Source organism: Apiospora aurea (assembly GCF_038362705.1).
Source record: "Apiospora aurea strain CBS 24483 chromosome Unknown utg000001l_segment0_segment0, whole genome shotgun sequence".
Lineage (NCBI taxonomy): Eukaryota > Fungi > Ascomycota > Sordariomycetes > Amphisphaeriales > Apiosporaceae > Apiospora > Apiospora aurea.
The window spans coordinates 4584615-4604094 of record NW_027117388.1 but is presented as its reverse complement, the minus strand read 5'-3'; the positions used below and the strand labels follow the sequence as shown (position 1 = coordinate 4604094).

General features: G+C 54.1%; 6 protein-coding genes across 6 annotated transcripts; 2 read left to right on the top strand and 4 right to left on the bottom strand.

Annotated features, from left to right (window-relative positions):
• Positions 1 to 865: 865 nt before the first annotated feature.
• Positions 866 to 1869, bottom strand: PG986_001411 (ubiquinone/menaquinone; the record flags this gene model as incomplete). The annotated part of the gene is made up of 2 exons (XM_066837633.1): positions 866 to 1529; positions 1595 to 1869. 2 exons carry the CDS (start codon positions 1867 to 1869, stop codon positions 866 to 868), a joined length of 939 nt encoding a protein of 312 aa, XP_066706526.1.
• Positions 1870 to 2987: 1118 nt separating this feature from the next.
• PG986_001410 (uncharacterized protein) lies at positions 2988 to 4500 on the bottom strand (the record flags this gene model as incomplete). The annotated part of the gene is made up of 3 exons (XM_066837632.1): positions 2988 to 3321; positions 3381 to 3699; positions 3741 to 4500. The coding sequence occupies 3 exons, from the start codon at positions 4498 to 4500 to the stop codon at positions 2988 to 2990; spliced, it is 1413 nt and encodes a 470-aa protein (XP_066706525.1).
• Positions 4501 to 5389: 889 nt separating this feature from the next.
• PG986_001409 (uncharacterized protein) lies at positions 5390 to 6158 on the top strand (the record flags this gene model as incomplete). The annotated part of the gene is made up of 2 exons (XM_066837631.1): positions 5390 to 5511; positions 5678 to 6158. 2 exons carry the CDS (start codon positions 5390 to 5392, stop codon positions 6156 to 6158), a joined length of 603 nt encoding a protein of 200 aa, XP_066706524.1.
• A 640-nt stretch (positions 6159 to 6798) lies between these two features.
• Positions 6799 to 9432, top strand: PG986_001408 (uncharacterized protein; the record flags this gene model as incomplete). Its single annotated transcript, XM_066837630.1, has 1 exon — positions 6799 to 9432. One exon carries the CDS (start codon positions 6799 to 6801, stop codon positions 9430 to 9432), a length of 2634 nt encoding a protein of 877 aa, XP_066706523.1.
• A 560-nt stretch (positions 9433 to 9992) lies between these two features.
• PG986_001407 (alpha/beta-hydrolase) lies at positions 9993 to 11315 on the bottom strand (the record flags this gene model as incomplete). Its single annotated transcript, XM_066837629.1, has 1 exon — positions 9993 to 11315. The coding sequence occupies one exon, from the start codon at positions 11313 to 11315 to the stop codon at positions 9993 to 9995; it is 1323 nt and encodes a 440-aa protein (XP_066706522.1).
• Positions 11316 to 12361: 1046 nt separating this feature from the next.
• On the bottom strand, positions 12362 to 17641 carry PG986_001406 (HECT-domain-containing protein; the record flags this gene model as incomplete). The annotated part of the gene is made up of 4 exons (XM_066837628.1): positions 12362 to 12558; positions 12617 to 12766; positions 12827 to 14709; positions 14751 to 17641. 4 exons carry the CDS (start codon positions 17639 to 17641, stop codon positions 12362 to 12364), a joined length of 5121 nt encoding a protein of 1706 aa, XP_066706521.1.
• Positions 17642 to 19480: the final 1839 nt, after the last annotated feature.

The following is a 19480-nucleotide window of genomic DNA, read 5'->3' as shown; positions in this document are numbered from 1 at the left end:
AAGGCTGCGATGGGTTTTGGGACATGGTACGGTAGGTAGTTGGTTCAATGGTAAGAGGGACGAGTACACACGGTGCTACCTTGGGAATGTGCTCGTGCTCGTGCTCGTGCTCCAGTGCTCCAGTGCTTGCTGTACTGTATGTGTTCCAGTTTTGTTGCTGAGCTGTGCTAATAAGATGTATGTATGACTGTTGTAACTAACTTGTCCACCAGCTACAGGACCGATGGATGGATTTGATGGAGAGCTCTCCATTCAAACTTCCAGGCACAGGCACAGGCACAGGTCGTCGTGCCATCCTCTCACTCGCTACTTACCTCCTACGACCCTACGGGAAGTGCCTAGGTACTAATAAGGACACGCAAGCCAGTCGTCCAGCTTCCAGCTGTCTTCTCCCTCCCCCCAAGTAAAAGTCAATTTTTGGCAGCCTGGCGCCGCTGTCACCCCCAGGTACATAGGCCGAACACGCTAAACCGTACGCGGACGCCTTTTCGTGCAAAGAGGGAAAGCGTCACGAGGCTGCAACAGTCCATTCTACAGAAGCTGGATCAATTGATTGATTGATTGATTCATGAATGAATGAATGAATTCATCGAGCCAGTTGGTTGACCTTGACTTTTTGCTGTGCTGATCTGGAACATTGGTTAACAGCTACCAGACAAGCATAACGTCAGAAGAGCTCCAATCGAGTTGCCCCGGCTGCGACAAGGGTGCAATTGCTTAATTGGAGTTGGTCCGTTTCAATTATTGATACAATTCGTTTGCCAGTACTTGGCTGCCGGCACTGTGCAGCCATTTCTAGTAGCCGTATATGCCACGTTTCTAATGATACAAGTACGCCATGCGGATATCCTCCAAGTCATTACGATCAGGACTTCAAAGGCTTCATGCCCTTATGTATAGCCGCAACACCCCCGGTAAGATTCTCGTAGCCGTCCCCTCCGACAACAAAACCAGCATCGACAATCATATCCCTGAACGCTTCTTGGGTAGGGAATCGCTCGATGCTCTCCACCAAGTACTGATAGCTGTCGCGATCGCCGGCAACCAACTGTCCGATCATCGGGATGCCGCTGAAGCTCCACCTCTTGTAGGCCGCGTTCAGCAACGGGTTGCCGACCTTACTGAACTCAAGACAGGCAAAGACGCCGCCCGGCTTCAAGACACGGTAGGCTTCCCGCAGAGCGGCGGGTATGTTGGAGAAGTTGCGAATGCCGAATGCGACAGTGTAAAGATCTATCGAGGAGTCCGCAATGGTGTCCGGGAGCGCGGTGGCGTCCGCGGGGAGAAAAGAGAGGGCTGTTTGTTGCGATGCAGGGAGAGCTTCGGACCGGGACTTGCCCACAGAAAGCATAGAGGTGTTGATGTCAGATATCGTGACGTGTACGTCCGGGTTCGAGTTGAGAACGTGAGCATTGTGCAGCATGCGGAAGGCGATATCGCCAGTGCCTCCCGCAATGTCCAGGATTCGTTGCGGTTTCGGTGGGTTTGAGGAAGAAGCGCCCGGGTTCAGAGAAGAAACAAAATGGCCCCTTTTGCCATGTTAGTCTACCAGAGGTCGGGGGCAGCAATGTAGCCAGTATGCGCCTAGACTCACTTCCATATGCGATGCCAGCCGAAAGACATCAGATCATTCATGCGGTCGTAGGACTCGGCAACACTGTGGAAGACGCCAGCGACTCGTTCCGTCTTTTCCTTCTCGGAGACGCCATCCTCAAAGCCGAAATGGGTCGTCTTGGTTCTATCGGAGGGAGAGGGTGCAGGGTATCGGGATGGGAGGGTGGTGCTGAAGGGCCGTGTGCAACGGCAGTAAATAGAATCAGATGTTCGCAATGTGCGTACAGAGGCTCGCAGGCCTGATCGGGCGGCCATGCTGACTGTCTGCGCCTTGGGATTTAAGCAACGGAGAAGACGACAGTCACGGAAGCTCGAGCGAGGAGGATCCTGTCGAGGGAGATCACGTTAGCCTGTGGTTCGAGATCGACCTGCCCGACTAGCATTTTTTTCTGGGGTCGGACAGCGGGCGCTAAGGTTGCCAAGCCCGGGCCGCCGATGACTCGGTGGGAACGTCAAAGCCGTGTCTCCAGCCTTGAGCATCCATCCTTTCATCACCATTGACCTGGCTCGGACTTGTGTCGACTGTAATATTGGGATCCGACCACGGCGGGGTGAATACACATGTTGCCACTTACCTCAACCTTCAGTTTCATTTGTTGTGGTTTGCTCTTCGTCTTGTTTTCTTCTCCGTGCTAGCCGTGCCTCGAACATCTTGGTACTGAAGACAGTCACGATGTAACCGCCCTTCCAGATGGCAATGCTGATCAACAGGACAATGAACAGTATGATCAGTCCGATTGATGCCGCAGGGCTGATAAGCGCCATGGCTGTATCGTGAGACGCTGTAACGATTAACAGGGTTGATCTGGGTCAATGGGGTTTGTGGTAACTCTGATGGCGGTGACCGTTAGATTGCTTGTGCAGATGTGTTATCAGATCCAATTCGGTGACGGGGGCTCTGCAGACAATCAACAGTTTTCATGCTTATTTCGGATGGTTGATTCTTGTCTTGATCGTCCAAAGTTGCGCGTACTGAAAGGCCTCGGGTGGTTGCAACTTTCCCAGTGAGATTGTACTGGGTGGAATTGTGGGATTCTCGCGTCTTTTTGTGTGTATTGTTGTTGTCAGTCGAGTCAATTTGGTTCTAGGATGTTCTCATAAAGCATTAAAGCTTGGCTTGATATCCGCTGCCTGTTTCTCAGACTTTGCTTGGGCAGCTCCAACTCATCCTCACAGGCAAGATAAAACAACCAAAACATTGCTCCTAGGCAACCAGATAGCTTATGCCACACATCGTGGTTCTCTGTTCTACGCGTACTTGAGTAACACTCCAGAATCCATACACTGTCCTCGTCCTAGCCTAACCACTATTGGCACATCATCCATTGCTCGAACTGTTCTCGCCCTTTGTACCATGATAGCTAGCGATTATCTCAATGCCTGGCCTTTCCCTCGATGCCACTGTGAACTGGCACGACAACGTCGTGATTCTCGTCTTCATACTTCTCACCCTCGCGCTCCTCCTCTCCACCGTCTTCGGCTTCATCATCCGCATCCGCTTCTTCTTCCTCTTCCTCATCATCTGCATCATCCGCACCATCCCCATCGCCCTCGCTGTCGCTCACTGGATCTCTCCCAAGCGTGATTCCTTTTACTATGGCCTTGGCCCACACACAAGTGGTTTCGGTGGCCCAGCTCTTGGCAGCGTTCTCAAGGTTCAGGTAGAACTTTATCTGCAGCTCTGCGTCTTTCATCATTTCCCCCAAGCTGGCAAAAGTTGTTCCATGCGTGCGTCATAAACTTTCTTCAACTGGGTAGTCTCGTACTCCTTGAGGTGAATCCAATACAGTTCGTTCTTGCCCTCGTTATCCAAATGATGACCACCGTCATACTTGCTGGATAACTCTCGGTCTTCCTCCGTCTCGTCGGCATATTCGTCCCGGAGAGGTTTTTGCTTTCTCTTTCGATTCTTATGGATAAATACCGGCGGTCGGGTTATAACCCAGGAAGGCAGAGCACAAACGCATTCCCAGTCGACAATGCCTGTGATGTTTCCTTGCTCGTCTACCATGATATTCATCTCGGAAAGATCATGGTGGTAGATTGCCGTCCGCTCTTGGTCGTATGTCGGGCAAGGGGGAATATCTTGGGAAGGGCACACATCAGTTGCTGTGCTGCCTCCAAACCGGCCATAGCTAGCTCTTTGTCTTCATCGTCCTCTGCATGTTCGATTTCCTCCAGTTTCTGCAAACAGATTATCTGAAGGTGACTGTCCAGCCAATCGTGACTCGATCGAAACGGGCCTCGAGGTACGTCGTAGTCATAGCAGTTGCCTTGAACGAATGGGAAGGTAACAATTCGGCCGGGGATATCAAACGTCTTCTCGGTCCCAAGAGTGCCGATTCCTCGAAGGGTCGGGCTACGGCCAATGGAATGAAACTGGAACAGCTGTGCCTGCATTTCAGCCACACGTCGAACCAGCGTGGTCTTCTGATCCATGGAAAACTTGCGCCATCGATAACGTAGAGACTGCCCGGGTATGAACTCCATGAGAATCCACTCGAACCCAATTTTGCTGCTTCTTGTGTCGTCAAAGGCAATGACCTCAGGCACTGGAATTGTCGTGTTCTCTCGGATGAAACGCAGCGTGCTGACTTCACCTCGCGTCTTGAAGATTGGATCGACAGGCAGCGACACTCGCATGACGTACTTGCCCTTCACGCTGTCGACAGTGTAGACTCTGTTGAAGGCGCCAGCCGCAAGAAAGGCGACAGCACAGGTATCTTCTCCTTGGCCGTTCATGTTACTGAAGGACAGCCCCAATTGCTCACAGCAAACCTCCCGAACAACATCAAGCGAAGGTTCACGCTGCCATTTCGGCACGAGCCCGAATACGGCTGGGGTCCAACCAAGACCAGGACGTCGTGAGGGATGCTGTGACGACATGATCGAGGGTTGAGAATGGACAATTGAGGATGCAATAGAACTGGGAGTGTTTGATAATAGAGTGCTGTTTTATGTTGGCTCAGCTTAGGTTGTGTTGTGTTGTGTTGATGCAGGGGAGGTTAAGGCCTACCTGGGAAAGGATGGAAGGGGAATTCTGAGAATGGCTTCTCAACTTTCCAGTCATCAGTCGGCCAATATGTTCAACCAGAGGGGTTTATTCTCGTACCACCTTTTGGCAAGAGCTCTGGTGTTGTAGTTGCACGGCTATGGAGGAAGGCGGGCAGTGGGTTCTGGCGGTTGTGAGTCGAGGGATTGAAGGAAGGAACAGAGGACCGAGAAGAGCCGTATGGCGTACTAATAGGTGGGGAGGAAGACAATTGGACATGTGAATACAAGAAGGTCAGGCACATAGACGTTTCTCAGACTGTTCTCACATTTCCTACACGAGAACAATCGGGACGACCTCCAACCGTACCCTCTTATCAATGGTAGGAACAGAGGAACACCGACCTTGGGAAAGTAGTTCGCGATAGACCTGGCAATAGAAGAGTTGCTTATGGATTAGTAGCTCGGGGGTCTGTAAAAACGCCAACCAGTTATCGTGAACTATAGGTGAGCTCCTGGTGCAGGATAGATATGGGGATCTATTCAATATGCAGTCGCTTGCATTCACTCTAGCCTAGCAGAACAGTACAGATAAATCCTACCACATTCTCTCTCGTCTTGCCTGCCCATCTCTACACAACCTGAAGAGATCTCTCTAGACTGCGTCGGCCTCACCATCACCACCGTCGCCGTCTTCACCACCCTCAACAGGAGCGTTACCACCAGAATCAGCACCAACTACCAAGACGCCTGCATCGACAGATCTCAACCCACAACCACCAAGATGAACTGGAAGAAGCTCATCAACAAATTCATCGATGACATTCCCGATGAGAAACTCCAAGGCTTCAGATCGGCCCCTGGGCTTGTCTGGCGTGATGCCAATTTCCGGCTTAATATGCAGGAGTAAGTCCTCACCCCGAACGAGAAGCGAAGCTGCTGGATTCCCTTCGTCTTAAACCGAGTTAGAATCTCGCCCTACTTAACTTCGGTTTGGTCCCTGTTCCTGTTAAACTGAAATCTGGGTTGGCCGGGCTTAACTTCCATTCTCTTTATCTTTTTGTTCAACTAGAACACTAACTATTTCGCAGTTGACGGCTGCCGGAGAGCACAACCTTCAGATCCAGATCAACAACGCAACCAGTGTCACCACCCTCAAGACCCTGGCCCCCAACACGATCGCCGGACCAGTCTTCGTGGCACAGTCCTCTGTCTCAACGTCTGCGATGGAGGGCTCCGCTGCCAAGTCGAAGGCCAGTGGACAGAAAGCCAAGGGAGAGAGCGCCGATGAACAGACTGCCACCAACCAGAAGAACGGCAAGCCCACCGGCGGAAAACAGGCTGCCGATCAGAAGGATGTTCAGAACTCCAACGCCAACGGCGGAAAGCCAGACGATGATTCCAAGGCCGCCACACCGGACCCAGAGGCCATTCGGAAGGCATTCAAGGCGACCCTTAAGCCGCTCGATGAGATTGTGGGCCCGGGAAAGCAGGGAAAGCAGGACAAGAAGGCCAAGAAGGGTAAGAAACGAGGAAATGGCGGATCGTTGTGACTAGACTACCAGGGTGAGATGGTTGTTGATTGGAGTCCTTGGCGTTCATCACTCGATGGCCAAGTTGGATCCCAACATATCATTTCCGGTGACCAGAACAGTTAGTTTTCTCAGGCTCTCGGTATATATACATAGGTGCAATGCGTTGAACCAACACCTTCGTGTGTACGTCGGCAAATAATTGCATTGATACGTGTATTCGCAAGAGGATGCATGTGTTGCATGTGCTGCTTCCTTGCATATTCGCATTAGTGCTTTGTACATGAATATGCAGTTAGCCGCCACTGCTAGGTTAAATTGGAATTGCTGTTTTAGGCCATTCATGGAGTCATTGCCCTCTGACGCGCTCCAGGTTCGCGCAACCTTGGACCTTGGACCTTGGAACGCGCTGGCTGCAGTGACACAGTGACACAGACCCACTTCTCCACCACACCCCGGGCCTCTCATTCAAGGGCTCATCAACTCTAATCAGCTCTAATGTTGGGCTAGAACGCATTCCATTGTCGACGACTTCGTAGCATCCTGTACCTGTCCTGGGATTTGCCAAAGCCCCTTCTTGGACGTCATCGGTTTCTGGCTTTTGCATCACCACCGCCCAGTCGCTTTTCTTGGAGGAAGAAGTTGTTCGTTCACAGAAGCGATGCCGGTACAGACTCGCGCTGGCGCTGGTGGGGGCCACCAGTCCGCCGCCGTCGCCGAACCTCCAGCGCCCAAGACGTATAAATCCAAGCCAGCCGCCCCGAAGCAGCAGCACTTCTCACACCGCCGCAGGCATATCAAGACGTATGGGCACGACAGGCCTTCCAAGTTTAAGAGCCCTGGACAAGGCACTCTCACCCAGATGGACTTTGTCACACCGTCGCCCGCAGATGTCCATCTCATCGATGACGATGAGAATGACAACGAGGACCAAGAAGAGATTGAGCTGCAGCAGATCCAGGCCAACAAGTCCAAGGCCAAGTCTAGTCGCACCAACAGGCGCAGAACCACGGGAGACGAGGAGGAACCCGAGAAGGCCAGGGGGTCAAAGAGACGCAGAACCATGGGTGACACGCCTAGCGTCAGCGTATCGAGCAGCTTCCATACTCAGACCCTCACTCAGTTCCTCTCATCTAAGAAGGAGGGGGAGATAGAACGAGACTTGAGAATCGAGGACTCGGAGGCAGAGACAGATCTGGGTCTAATCGAGGAAACCCCCACGCGAGACGTGAGAACCCGGGACGCTCTGGAGACTCCTTCTGGAACAGAGGCAAGAGTGCCATCTAAAGGCTCTCAATTGTTGCGGGAAACCCCAAAAGAGACACCATCAAACCAGAGGTCGCGACTATTAGAGATACCATCATCACAATCTCCAGCGACGCCTATGCTTCTGCGATACAGTCCTGCCAAGGAACCTTCACCCTTGAAGGCACGGTCCTCCAACATTGGAACCCAGATCTCAACTCCTAAGGGCATACGGAAGACGCCTAGGACGTTGGCCGTGCAGGACACCTACAGCACAACCCATAGTTCTCCCACCACGCCAACTCCCAAGGTACGGGATCCTCATTCAAGCGGGGCCAAGCGACTTCGCTTTGAGTTGCCTGAGAATAAAGAGAACATCACGCCTGGCCGCACCAAGCCAAAATCACCGAAGACCATCTTTGAGAAGGCGTCCAACCGCCAGCCTCTGCGGGAGATCCCTGACTCTGACGAGGAAGATCCGGACGCGACTGAGAGCGAGGAGGAGGAGGAGAAAGAGGAGGAGGAGAAAGAGGAGGAGGAGAAAGAGGAGGAGGAGAAAGAGGAGGAGGAGAAAGAGGAGGAGGAGAAAGAGGAGGAGGATGTGAGTGTCGCAGGAAGGCGGAACGATGAAAGCGCAATACTTGGGAATAGCGACATTGTTTCCATTGCGGAGGATAACTCGGTTGAGAACTATGATGTCAGTGCTGAAACGCAGGCTATAATGATCACTTCCGATGATCGGCCAAGCGACGAGGAGGAAGAAGAAGAGGAAACCACTGTGTCGGAACCCAGAGATAAAGCAGGTACTGCTCTAGAAGGTAGCAAAGGGGATGCACAACTCGAGGATGAAGAACTTACCCCTGTGGCAAGACCCAGTCGACGCCTGCAATCTTCGCCCAACAAGCTGGTTGCAGAGGAGCCGACTCCCGACACCCCAACGCAGGCCTATACGCAAGCTTGCACGCAAGGCCTCGAGAGCCAGCGCGTGCCCCTGTCGACCATCCAGGCCACTGGTCCTATATCCGATCGGTCCGACATCATCGTCTCCATCTACGGCGAACACGTCAAGCGCATGGTCGAGCGTACTAAGACCCACGAGTTCCGCTCCTGGAAGATGCCCGAGTCTGTCCATCGCGTCTGGGTATACATCACGAAGCCCGCGAGCGAGCTGCGCTACATGTTCCTCATGGGACCCCCCAAGACGCGGGGCGAGATCGACGACGACGGGATCGGCAATGCCGAGTTCAACGCAGGAAAGAAGAAGGCGGTCACCTACGCCTACGAAGCCCTCCAGATCTACGAGCTGAATAACCCGGTGTCGCTCGAGACCATGAAGCAATACGGCTGGCCCACCGCGCCGCAGAAGTATGCCTATGTTCCTCCCGCCATTGTCGGCCAGCTGACGGCCAACCTGCGATGCGCTTTGTTTGATGAAGAGGAGGAGGACATCGAGCAAAGCTTGATCCGCAGCAGTCCTGTCCGCAGCAGCCCTAACGTGACTGTGTCTCAAGAGATAGCCGAGCAAATCCGGAGTGATATAAGCCATTCAACGCAGTTGGCCTCAGATCCGCCCGAGATCATTCCCGCCAGCCCGACACCTCGCAAGAGAGCAGCACCGCGAGACAACTACTCCAGGAACAACATGGGCGATGACGACGATAATGACGACAACGTCTTCGTGAGACCTGTTATGCCTCGATCCCTCTCTGGTGCTCTGGCAGCCGCAGCCGCAGGGCAAGAAAGCCAGCGGAACAACCGAGGGAGCTACGTGCGGGCTTCGCAAGCCACCACGGTGAGCCAGGTCTCGACGTCCAGCCCTGTGCCGTCGCCCGAGAAAGTAGCCCCGCTCCCGCCTGCTCACTACTCGGCGGTGCCGTCCAGCAGCGCTCCTGTAGGAAGCAGTAGCCCACCCAACGGCCGCTCGCATCGCCATTCGCTGCGGTCGTCGCAGTTGCCGACCAAGAGTCAGATGTTGCCGGATAGTTTGATAAACCAGCAAATCGAGGGGCCGCCGTCCATAATATGGGACTCGGCGGACGACTCGGAGTAAAACTTTACGTCCTGCACTCTTCCTTCCTTTTCACCCCTTTCCTTGTACTGCAACTACTTACGCTCTATGGTCAGATTGTTCTTTCTGAAACCCTTCGAGGTGGCTTAGGAGAATAAGAATGTGTCGACGGATGTTTTCATGAGGAGAAGGGAACGGGGTTCGTAAAGAGGAATCTGCCACAGGCGGATAATGATGGTGTTTACATTTATATAGAGCAGCAGCGAGTTCACGGTGTTCATTGATTCATTGATTGCTAGGATAGCAGTAGGATATAATGACGATTTTCTTGCTTGGGTTTTGATCAAGTATCTCTCTCTCTAGACTACCTCGCCCGTCCATCATCCTGTCACATAGGAGCTCTGGATTTCATGTGCAAAACAATGTAACATCAAGTCGTTGACATTTCAAGATTGTATTAATTATTCTTTTCTCTCATGCAGACTGCACTGCACGTAACAGTACCTAAACAGTGCATATCATGCCAAAGTAGCGCTCCAATCCAAGAGCACGTACACACACATGCACGCATGCATCCCCATCCTTGGTAAAAACCTTTCCCACTATAACTTGGGCTCACCATTCTTCTTCTCCTTCTGCTTGTCCCCATTCCTTTGCGGCGGCGGCCCAACACGTCTCAAGAACTCCTCGCTCATGGTCGCCTTCTCGAGGAACGGCCGTCGGGTCCACTCGAGGTACTCGGCCTGCTCCTCGCGCCAGCGAACCATCTCGCGGCCGATCCAGCGGGCGGCGTGGTCGGCGCACTGGTCGGGAACCTCCATGGGGAACAAGTGGCCCATCCCCTCCATGACGATCTCGGCGACGCGACCCGCGGCGGCGCCGCCGCTGCCGTTGACGCCAGTGCCCGTAACGGCCATCTTGTGGCGGCGCTTGTCGGGCGTGCTCAGGTCGCTGGTGCCACCGAAGACCCAGAGGATGCTGGGGCGGAGCTCGGGCAGGCGACGCAGGATGTTGGCGCCCTCGGCGCGGTAAAAGGGAAAAGGGACGCGGGCGTCGAAGTCCTCGTGAGCCGCGGCGTCGAACTCGGGGATCTTGGAGAGGTCCACTCCAGAGCCGTCGTGTTTGTAGTAAGGGTACAGGGGGCGGAAGAAGGTGAAGAGCTCCTGGTGGCGGTTGGTCACCAGGGTGACCTGGCCCTCGACCTTGTCCCCCTCGGCGGTGGCGGGCAGCGTGGCCGTCGGCATGGGCCGCAAGCCGTGCTGGACCCAGGCTTCGAACACGCGCGGGTCCCAGGCCTTGTAGAAGGGACTGCGGCTGAAGGACTCGGCGGCGGCCTCGCGCGAGGGCCAGGCTTCGCGGCGGAAGGCCGAGCCGCGCGCTGGAGTGATGCCGGGGCCTTTGGTCTGGAAGGTGAAGCGGGTGATGGTGGGATCGAAGGCGACCAGAGTGGTGATAAGGCGAGGATGGAGCAGGGACAGGTGGACCAATATGTTGGCGCCGAAGGAGTGACCGAGGCCGATGATGGGGCGGGGCATATCGGCGCGGAAGACGTTGATCATGTGCAGCAGGTCGCGGGCATGGTCATTCCAGCTGGGATCGTCGCCCATGGTGTGCTCATTGAGGATGCCGCTGTAGCCCTGGTTGGAGATGTCGGCAATCCATATGCTGCGGATTCGGAAGCCGTTTGATTTGGCAGATCCGTACAGCTCGGCCCAGAGGGCCTCGTAGAGTTCCTTGGGAAAGCCGTTGGCATGCGTGCCTATGATGGTGACATCGCCAGGTTGTGGATCAGGGTTGTCCTTGGGGGTGTACTGCTTGATGGCGAGGTAGAGGACATCGTCTTGGGAATGGGCAGTGGCTCGAGGGTATTCCCGAACGTGCTGCGAGGGTATAGTGTGTTCCTTGACGTGGTAGGGGAACGTCATGTTGGACGTCTGGGTCGTACCACACCATGTACTAGAAGAAGGTACTTAATATATTCTCTACGTCTATTCGCATGAGATTGCCAGCGCCGTGGTTTGGTTGTTGGGCTATTCAGCACACACAAAAGGGCATAAGCCGTCGAGGGACTGAGCTGCTATGCAAAGACAGGCGCCTCCGCCCTTGACGCCGTTGCCGCTTTCGTGTTGCTGCTGCTCGTGGCACCTGCGCAGCCAAGCACGGAACAGAGCGAGCTGATTGCTGTTTGACCAGCGCGTATGGTCGTTCGGGTTACGCCAGGGCCTCGGCAGATCAGGAAATGCCGGCCTCTTTGCAAACGACGAGCTGGGGGTGGGTTAAGTTAGGTAGGTACAGGTCCAGGTACAGGCTACAACAGCCAGCCTACAGCAGCTAAAACCCACTGTCGTTTTAGCCGTTGCTGGCAGCCGATGAGCCTCGGCAAAAGTGGACTCGAGCGTGCACCGACTGGCTGCTGCAACACCTTGTGATTGATTGATACGCTCACTACGTAATGTAGATGTAGATAGCTATAGGTAGGTAGGCTGCCAACGTGGTATAACGTACTCATGACATTGGCTTGATTTCATCAGTCTATCTACTCCCCTCGAGCTGCAACTGCAACTTCCTCTATGACTGCAAAACAAAAGCAAAGCAAATGCTCCAGAGGGCAACGCCAAGGCGGCCTTCGGAAATCAGACCCCCCAAACTGCACGCCGTTGCCCCTTCTGAGGGCGACCATGTAACAAATGGGCTTCCAGACGCCTGACAACCGGCCATGCAGTGAAAATGCTTCCCCTATAAAGCTTCAATCTCTTGGAAACCCCTTCGTTGCCATTCCTGATCCTTGCCGCAGAATGGGAACCATTTCCCCCGGGCAGCAACCCAGGCAACAGCCCCCTTCCTGGCCGCTTTTAGAGGATCCGCAATCCCCTCCAACTAATAACCTATTCGCAAAATACATCAAATGAATCGCTGAGAGCCTCTGCACGCTCTTCGCCGTATTCCTGCTGCTGCAGAACCCCTCCCTCATTTATGACAGATGGAAGGCGCCCTGGCCCTCACGGATGGCCGTAAACAGCTGCCGTTTCATCCTCTCAATCGTCGTGTAGTCGGGTAGCTTGAGATAGTTGACGCACGTCATCACACTCGGCAGGTAGTCATCGGATGTGTATGGTGTCTCACTGGGCTTGCACACCACCGTGAACATGGGCGTCAAACTCTTGAATCCTGCTAACAAGTCAGTAAACAATACCGGCCTCGTGTTCGCGTCTGGTCATGCACTTACCTCCAATCGGCAACTTGGGACTGCCAGTGGTAAACTGGAGGAAGTCCCGTCGCTGAGGGGCCGTGAGCTCGCTCATCGTCTGGAGAAGATTCTTGACGCTTCGGCTGTCCATGTTGAAGCCATGATCCGCCTTGATGGAATCCATGAGAGCTACAGGCAGTCCGATTAGCAACATGTCACCGGTAAATACACAAGGACGCGTCCACTTACTTTCAAGAGACCAGTCTTCCTCGACACGACCAAACAAAGTTACCAGCTCATCCGGCGTGAAGGCTCGCAAAGCCGAGTAGGGGAAGACCTGGGCAAAGCCGGCACGGAATGCATCCACCTGGCGCTTAACTCCACTTCCAAGAGTCATGTCGATCACCTTATCTAGATAGGATTCAACATTGTAGATGGTGACGGGTGTATGGGCTCCGCCGGCCTTCAGCTCGATCTCGGGGTATCCAGGGAGGGTGAAGTCGAGGGCCAGGTCCTCGAGTCTGCTGTGGTCGATGACAATCTGCTCTGTATCGGCCACCTTCTGCGCCGCCGTGCGAGTCGGGTCTTCGTCTATAGCTTTCTTGGCCAAGGCAAACTTCTTGATGAGCTTAAGAGAATTGGCTAGGCCAGGGTCCACAATCTTGACGGCACCGAGCGACGGCTTGACGCCAGCACCTTCGTCCCCAATGCGGAAGAAGATGGGGTTGAAGTTCAGGTCGATAATGCGAGAATCAATCATGGAACGGGCAACGAATTTGCCAAGCATTTTGAACAGCTGCAGAATGCGCTCAGTATTCGCGGATGAGTCTTCATCCGCCAACGGTCGTGGGAACAGACCGTGAGGGCCCGATACAAACTCGTCAGATTCGTTCGAGTCCGCTTCTCGCCACAGCTTGAGCTTCCTCTTGGAAAATTCCTTGGAGACGGTGGAATAGAACTCAAGTGTGGGACCCAAGCCAGTACCAACCTCTTCAAAGTACTCGACCTCGAGGATACTCTGAGACGCTCCGTACAGCTCCATGACTTTCAAAGCCGACTCGAGAATCTTGGATCTCGAGATACGCACTTTCTGCCGTTGGAGACGACCCAAGAATGGGCGCTCATCTCTACTGTTTCTGCGATTAGTCTCCTCCTGCTGGGCATTCTGCCATCGGCTCATAGACCGAGCGTAGCCAAACGAGGTAGACTGTAGGAACAGATGGCGGGTCTCAAAGGGGAAGAGGAATGGGTAAAGCCGGGCCAAGTCCTCGCTCCAACTGGGAAGGCAGTTGCTAGCTACAATAAGCGGCTCCTCCAGCTGGCGATTGAGCTTGGCAGTCAACTTTGTGTTGACAAACTGGGAAAGGGGTTCGACGTTGAGCTTGAGCGCGTTCTTATTCTCAACTAGGATGTCATCAATGTTGGCATTGAGATCATGAAGAATCTTGAGAAGCCGCAGAATGGACGCGGTGGTGGGATGCTTAGCCAGCGATGTTGGCGTACCGTTCGCATCGACGGAACCTTCCGACGCCGGTGGGAAGCCAATGGATTCCGCAGGCGGCGGCCCGGGGACTCGACGGAACTTGATAGAGTGCACAGCAGACCACACACTACGGCTAAGATGCTCATCGGCTGGCGCCGCAGTGTGGACAGCTCGATAAATGGTGGTGTCGTTGGGAATCACCCTAGAGTCAAGACTGAATTCGATGTGCCAGTCTTGAGGGACCGACTGGATAGCTGCAGCATAAGAGAGGGGCCGGGAAGACGACGGGGCTGGAGCTGGCGCAGATGCCGGTGTTGGTGTAGGCGTACTTTGTTGCGACAAGTTGGAAGGAGCCTGGGTAGCACTACGGCTTGGGATTTTGCCGAGTCCACTCTGAGGAGTCGGAACCCGTGTGCCGTCTTCTTTCCTTGCCGTGACCTTACCGCCAGCAGCAACCTCAAGATTAACGGCTGAGGGATCGTGGGCTGGAGGTTCTTCCATATCTTCGTCTAACTGGCCAACGATAGCATCTAGAGCACTACTGTCGCCAATGTCACCGTCGTCATCATCATCGCTCATCTGCTTTTCGTCCGCACATTCCAGGGCATTCTGCAGATCCTCGTCTTCCTCGGGGGGTGTGGAGGTGCTACTGGAGATTCTGCGGCTGGTGCTGCTTGTCGGCGAGAAGACCTCCGCAAACTAGTCTTCTCCCGGCCTGAGCTTGCAAGCTGATTGGGTGTCATGGGTGACTCCTGTTGGCCATATGTCCGGGACTTGGGCTTCTTGGAGGGTCTGGAGCTGGAAGACGACGCTTGACCAGGAACAGGGGGTGGAGGAATAGGACTGCTCGAGTACCCGAAACGTTCCGCAAGTCTGTCCGCGGGGAATCCGGCGTGCCCTGCCATAGCGGCCAACGCCCTGCTCAGCTCGTTGCGTGGACGCGAGCCCCTGGGACGGTCGTGCAGACTGATACGAGGCCGCAAGTAATCATCGAGGGCCTTGAAGGTAGCAATAGCGTGGATTGACACCATGATGCTGCGGTATGATCGGGGGATGTCGCTGTTGTCGTCGGCGACCAGCTTCAGCCGTATCTGCTTCGCAAGCATCGACGCAGCGCTACTGCGGTTCCCATCAAATGTATTCTGGTGGACAGTAAGAACTTCAAAGTGTTCTGAGCGACTAAGTAGATCCTGAAGCTTATGTGTCATAACACTGAAGGGGGTCGAAGGCGAGTCGGCAGATGCTGTCTTCGGCTTAGATTTTACAGACCGGCCCATGAAGACTTCCAGGAACGCGGCTCTAGCAGCATTGGCAAGTGTTTCATCGGGGTTACTGAAGACCTCTTCTAGGACACGGACCAGTCCAGACGCCAAAAGCTCTGCGCTTGTAACGCTCTCCAAGACATCAGCATCAAAATATGATGCAAGCTTTTCGAACAGCGCAATGCCATTTTCAGGGGCCAGGTTCTTTGATGTACGCAACAAATAGAAACCCTCAATATCAGAAGCCAAGCTCTGGAGATCGCTGAGGATCTTGATGGCCTTCTTCTTCATTGCCTTGCCTTGCTTTTCGGACTCATGACTCTCTAGGAACTTCTTGGCCACTTCAGCAATTCTGGTCTTCATGGAGGGGAGATCTGCAAGGAAGAGTCTCGGAGGCCCATCGACAGACATAGTAGACCCGTCCGAACTAGGAGATGCGGAGATGTCGTCTTCGTCGTGATGATCATGTTCATTATCCTCGTCATCATCGTCCTCATCCTCATCTTCATCTTCATCGTGGTCATCCTCGTCGTCCTCGTTGTCCTCGGAGTCGTTGCGGATTGAAACCCGATCATCACCACCCTCGGTTGACACGATGCTTGGCTCTACTACGGTCTCAGCCGTGGTCGGGCCCTCAGTCTTCTGTTCCGGGGCGTCGTGGTCCTCGGCCAGCTTGGCAATTTCATTGATGACACCTTCGCGATAGATTTGGTACCGATAGATATCGTTGAGGCGTGTCAGGAGTAGTTCTGTGGTCTGGATTGCCGACATGACCAGCGAGGGGTGGTCTTGCTGGGACAGAATGGCGGCCAGGAACGAGGCGTAAGGAACGGATTTCAAAGCGTCCACCAGTATGTCTTTGTCTAGATTAGAGAGCATCTTCACTTGGGCAGTAAGGACCTTCTGCCGGACGCTCAAGTTGACCGTGCTTGAGAAGGCATCCGTGAGAGTGGGAAACAAAATGAGCGCAAAACGTCGAACCTGGTCCTTGCAGTTCTCAAGTAGCTCGAGGCGCTTATCGTTGGATGACTTCTTCCGTGATCCAGACACTGATGATGGTGTCATGGGATCATTGCCGTCAAGTAGACCGTGGGTTTGCGAGCCCGAATCGTTCCACTTTGCGCCGGGAAGCAACTCGCAGACGACGTTAAGAGTCTCGATGATTTGCTCTCGGGGCCGGTGGATTAGAGCTTGCATAATTACCACACTGTCTAGTTTTGACGCCACATCTTCCGTCTCGCTTGGAGGAGACACACCGGTCAAGATCTGATAGAGTGTCTCGACAACGTTCAGCTTGAAGAGCTCGGCCGAAAGTCTTGGGCTAGCTCGAGCTGTTATGGCCAAGACGCGGAGAAATTGGGTGTGGATGTTGGCACTGATGAGGTTGGTGGTGCCCGGGACCAGTAGGCGGAGGATGGCCTTGAGAAGATCGACGCTGACGAGTTCTTCCAGCTTTCCCGAGTGATACTTGAAGCTCTCAATGATACGCGTGACGCACAGAGAGGCCTGTTCAACGACTCGCTGGTCGCTGCTAGCCAACACGTTGAGTAGAATAGGCATAACATCCTTGATTACGGGGAACGAGTCTTCCGGGATGTTTCTGCAGCAATTGGCAGCCGTGGTCACAGCGGTCCGCTGCGTGCTGGTTGCGAAGAAGTCTAGGTATGAAAGACACGCAGTCAAGCCGCCTTCGCGGACAATGCTGGTTGGGTAATCGACAGAAATCTTCTCCAGAGTACTTAGGGCCTGCTCGGCGAGGTCGATGAATTGGATCTCTAGGAGTTTCTGGCACAAAACAGGGACGGCGCCGCCATACACGACGTTGGCAGTACTAGCAGGTAAGGCCTCCATTAAATTCGCCAGGCATCTGCAGGCGAGAAGCATCATATCGGGATTCTCTTCGCCAGTGATTTCGTTGGGCTGCATCAGGACCACCAACTCCTTTACGAACGAATCAGGAGAAAAATGGCCTGCCAGGTTATCCTCGTTGGAAACCAGCAGTATCTCGGACAGCTCCTGCAGGGCTATCATCTGCATAGATGGGTCCTCTTTCATCCGCAAGTTGCTCAAGAGCTCCCTTAATCGCGACGGCATGCCTGACATCATACCTGTCAAAGCCCTGAGAGTGCTGCCCAAGCTAGAGCCGGGCGGGCCGCCAAATCCACCGAACGGGTCGTCGTCGTCGTCGTCGTAATGGCGATGCGGGTCGTCATCATCATCGTCCTCGTTCTCGTCACTATCATCCTCGGGGTCGTGCGCGGGAGGCAGAGGCGGAGGCGGAGGTCCGTGGTCTTTTTCCTGATCGTCGGTGCCCGTCATAGGAGTGTCCTCGTCTGGAGGGGGGTACTTGGTTGCCTGACGTTCTCTTGGAGCGGCGGCTCGAACTCGAGGCTGCTGGCACAGGGTCTACTCAATGTACTCAGTTAGTATCCAAAGGCAAGATAGCTTCCCAGTGTCACAATCGGTCTGACCTTGAGCGGGCTGAGCGCCACGCTTATTGCGACTAGATTTCCTACTGGAAGATGACGATGCTGGTGCTGGAGGTCTGCTACCTGGCAGAGCCTGTGTAGGAGAGGTTCTACAAACACATGTCAGTTCACGGTATGATGCCTGAGATAGTGGCCATTAGGTGTTGCCTACTCATCTGGGCTCGACATTGTTGCTGCCGCTTTTCCTTTTCTTTTTCGGCTTGGGCCACTAGAGGCCTGGGCGTTCTGGGGCTCGGGTGCTGTTTGGCCTTGAGCTTGCGGCGGCCCTTGGGTTTTTTGCCGCTTAGACTTTCTGGTAGGTGGTTGTCCAGTCTCAGAGGGAGATGTCTCGGTAGGTGCTTCCTTTCTTTTATTGCGCGGCACAGATGCAGAAGAGGTGCGGGTGGAAGAAGATACAGGCTGGCCTGCAGGCGAGGGTCCAGATGAGGCCACACCAGAAGACTGCTCTCCGGGAGAATTTGCCTGGCCAAGTGCAGCTTCGCGGCGTGCAGAAGACCTAGTTTGTCTGGAAGACATGAGTATGTGATCTCTTGATGGTTTTTCGTGGGTATGATGGGGTGGGAGGGACGAATGAGCGAGGGGAGGGGAGCGTGGCAGGATATCAACCCAGGGTCAAAAGAAAGTAAGTGCGACGCTGGGGATAAGCTGTGTGTGGCAGATGCAGACAAGCGAGGTGCGCCAATGGAAAGCAGCTCGAGGTTGGGGATTGTTCCTCGGTCTCAAAAGAAGTCTGAATTCTGGGGCAGGTCGATTGAAATGGCTGCCTTCATTCAGAACTTTCACGAACGATTGCGAAGGGCCAGATACCATGCACCACAGCAACGCCAGATTGGTTGTTGCTGTGCAGCAGCAGCAGCAGCAGCAGCAGCAGCAGCAGCAGCTTTCTCTGAGTGAATGGATGGGGTGCCAATGTAGCTTGCACCCTATCCACTAACTTCTACCCCTCGTACCCCTCGTGATGGTAGGTACATGTACTGAACGCACACACAAAAAAAAAGACAATGGGGGGGGCATTGGTGAAATCCACTCGTGCTCAAGGTCGAAGGTGAAGACCGAGTGTACAAAGGTTTGGGAGTTGCGACCCAATACACACAAAGAACAAGGCGAGTGATAGGATGTATGGTGGTGGTTTTGGCGGTTTGATTGAAAGCTGAGCTGAACTGAGCTGAATTCCAGGTTGCTGGCCGGGGCCCCTCCCAAAGTCAGGCAGGCAGGTGGCAGGTGATTTTGTAGTGGCAATGGCAATCGTAATGGCACCTCACCACAGCTCGCTCACACTGCCGGGAGAAGGCTGAAGCAGCAAGCAGACAAAAGTGGCACGAATCGCTAGGGAGGGTGCAACGGGCTGAGATGCGGGCAATGAATTGGGAATGAGTGCTTGGCCTCTGCTTGGTAACCACTGGTTTAATCTCTTGCGGGAAACGAATGAGGGAGAAGCGTTCCGGCGCCGGGTATCTTGGGTCAATTTGAGCTGTGCTCGACCGACAAAGTCACACAAGGAACGGGGTGGATAGAGTGATGCGACGAGTGTGCAAATGATGTGGACGTAGGTGGTGTTGGTAATGATGGAAGGCTTATACAGGTTCTGTCCAGGAGGGAGTCATATCATCAAGGGATGGGTCGTACCTTGGCGATGTAGAAGCAGTTGCAGGAGCAGTAGCAGGAGCAG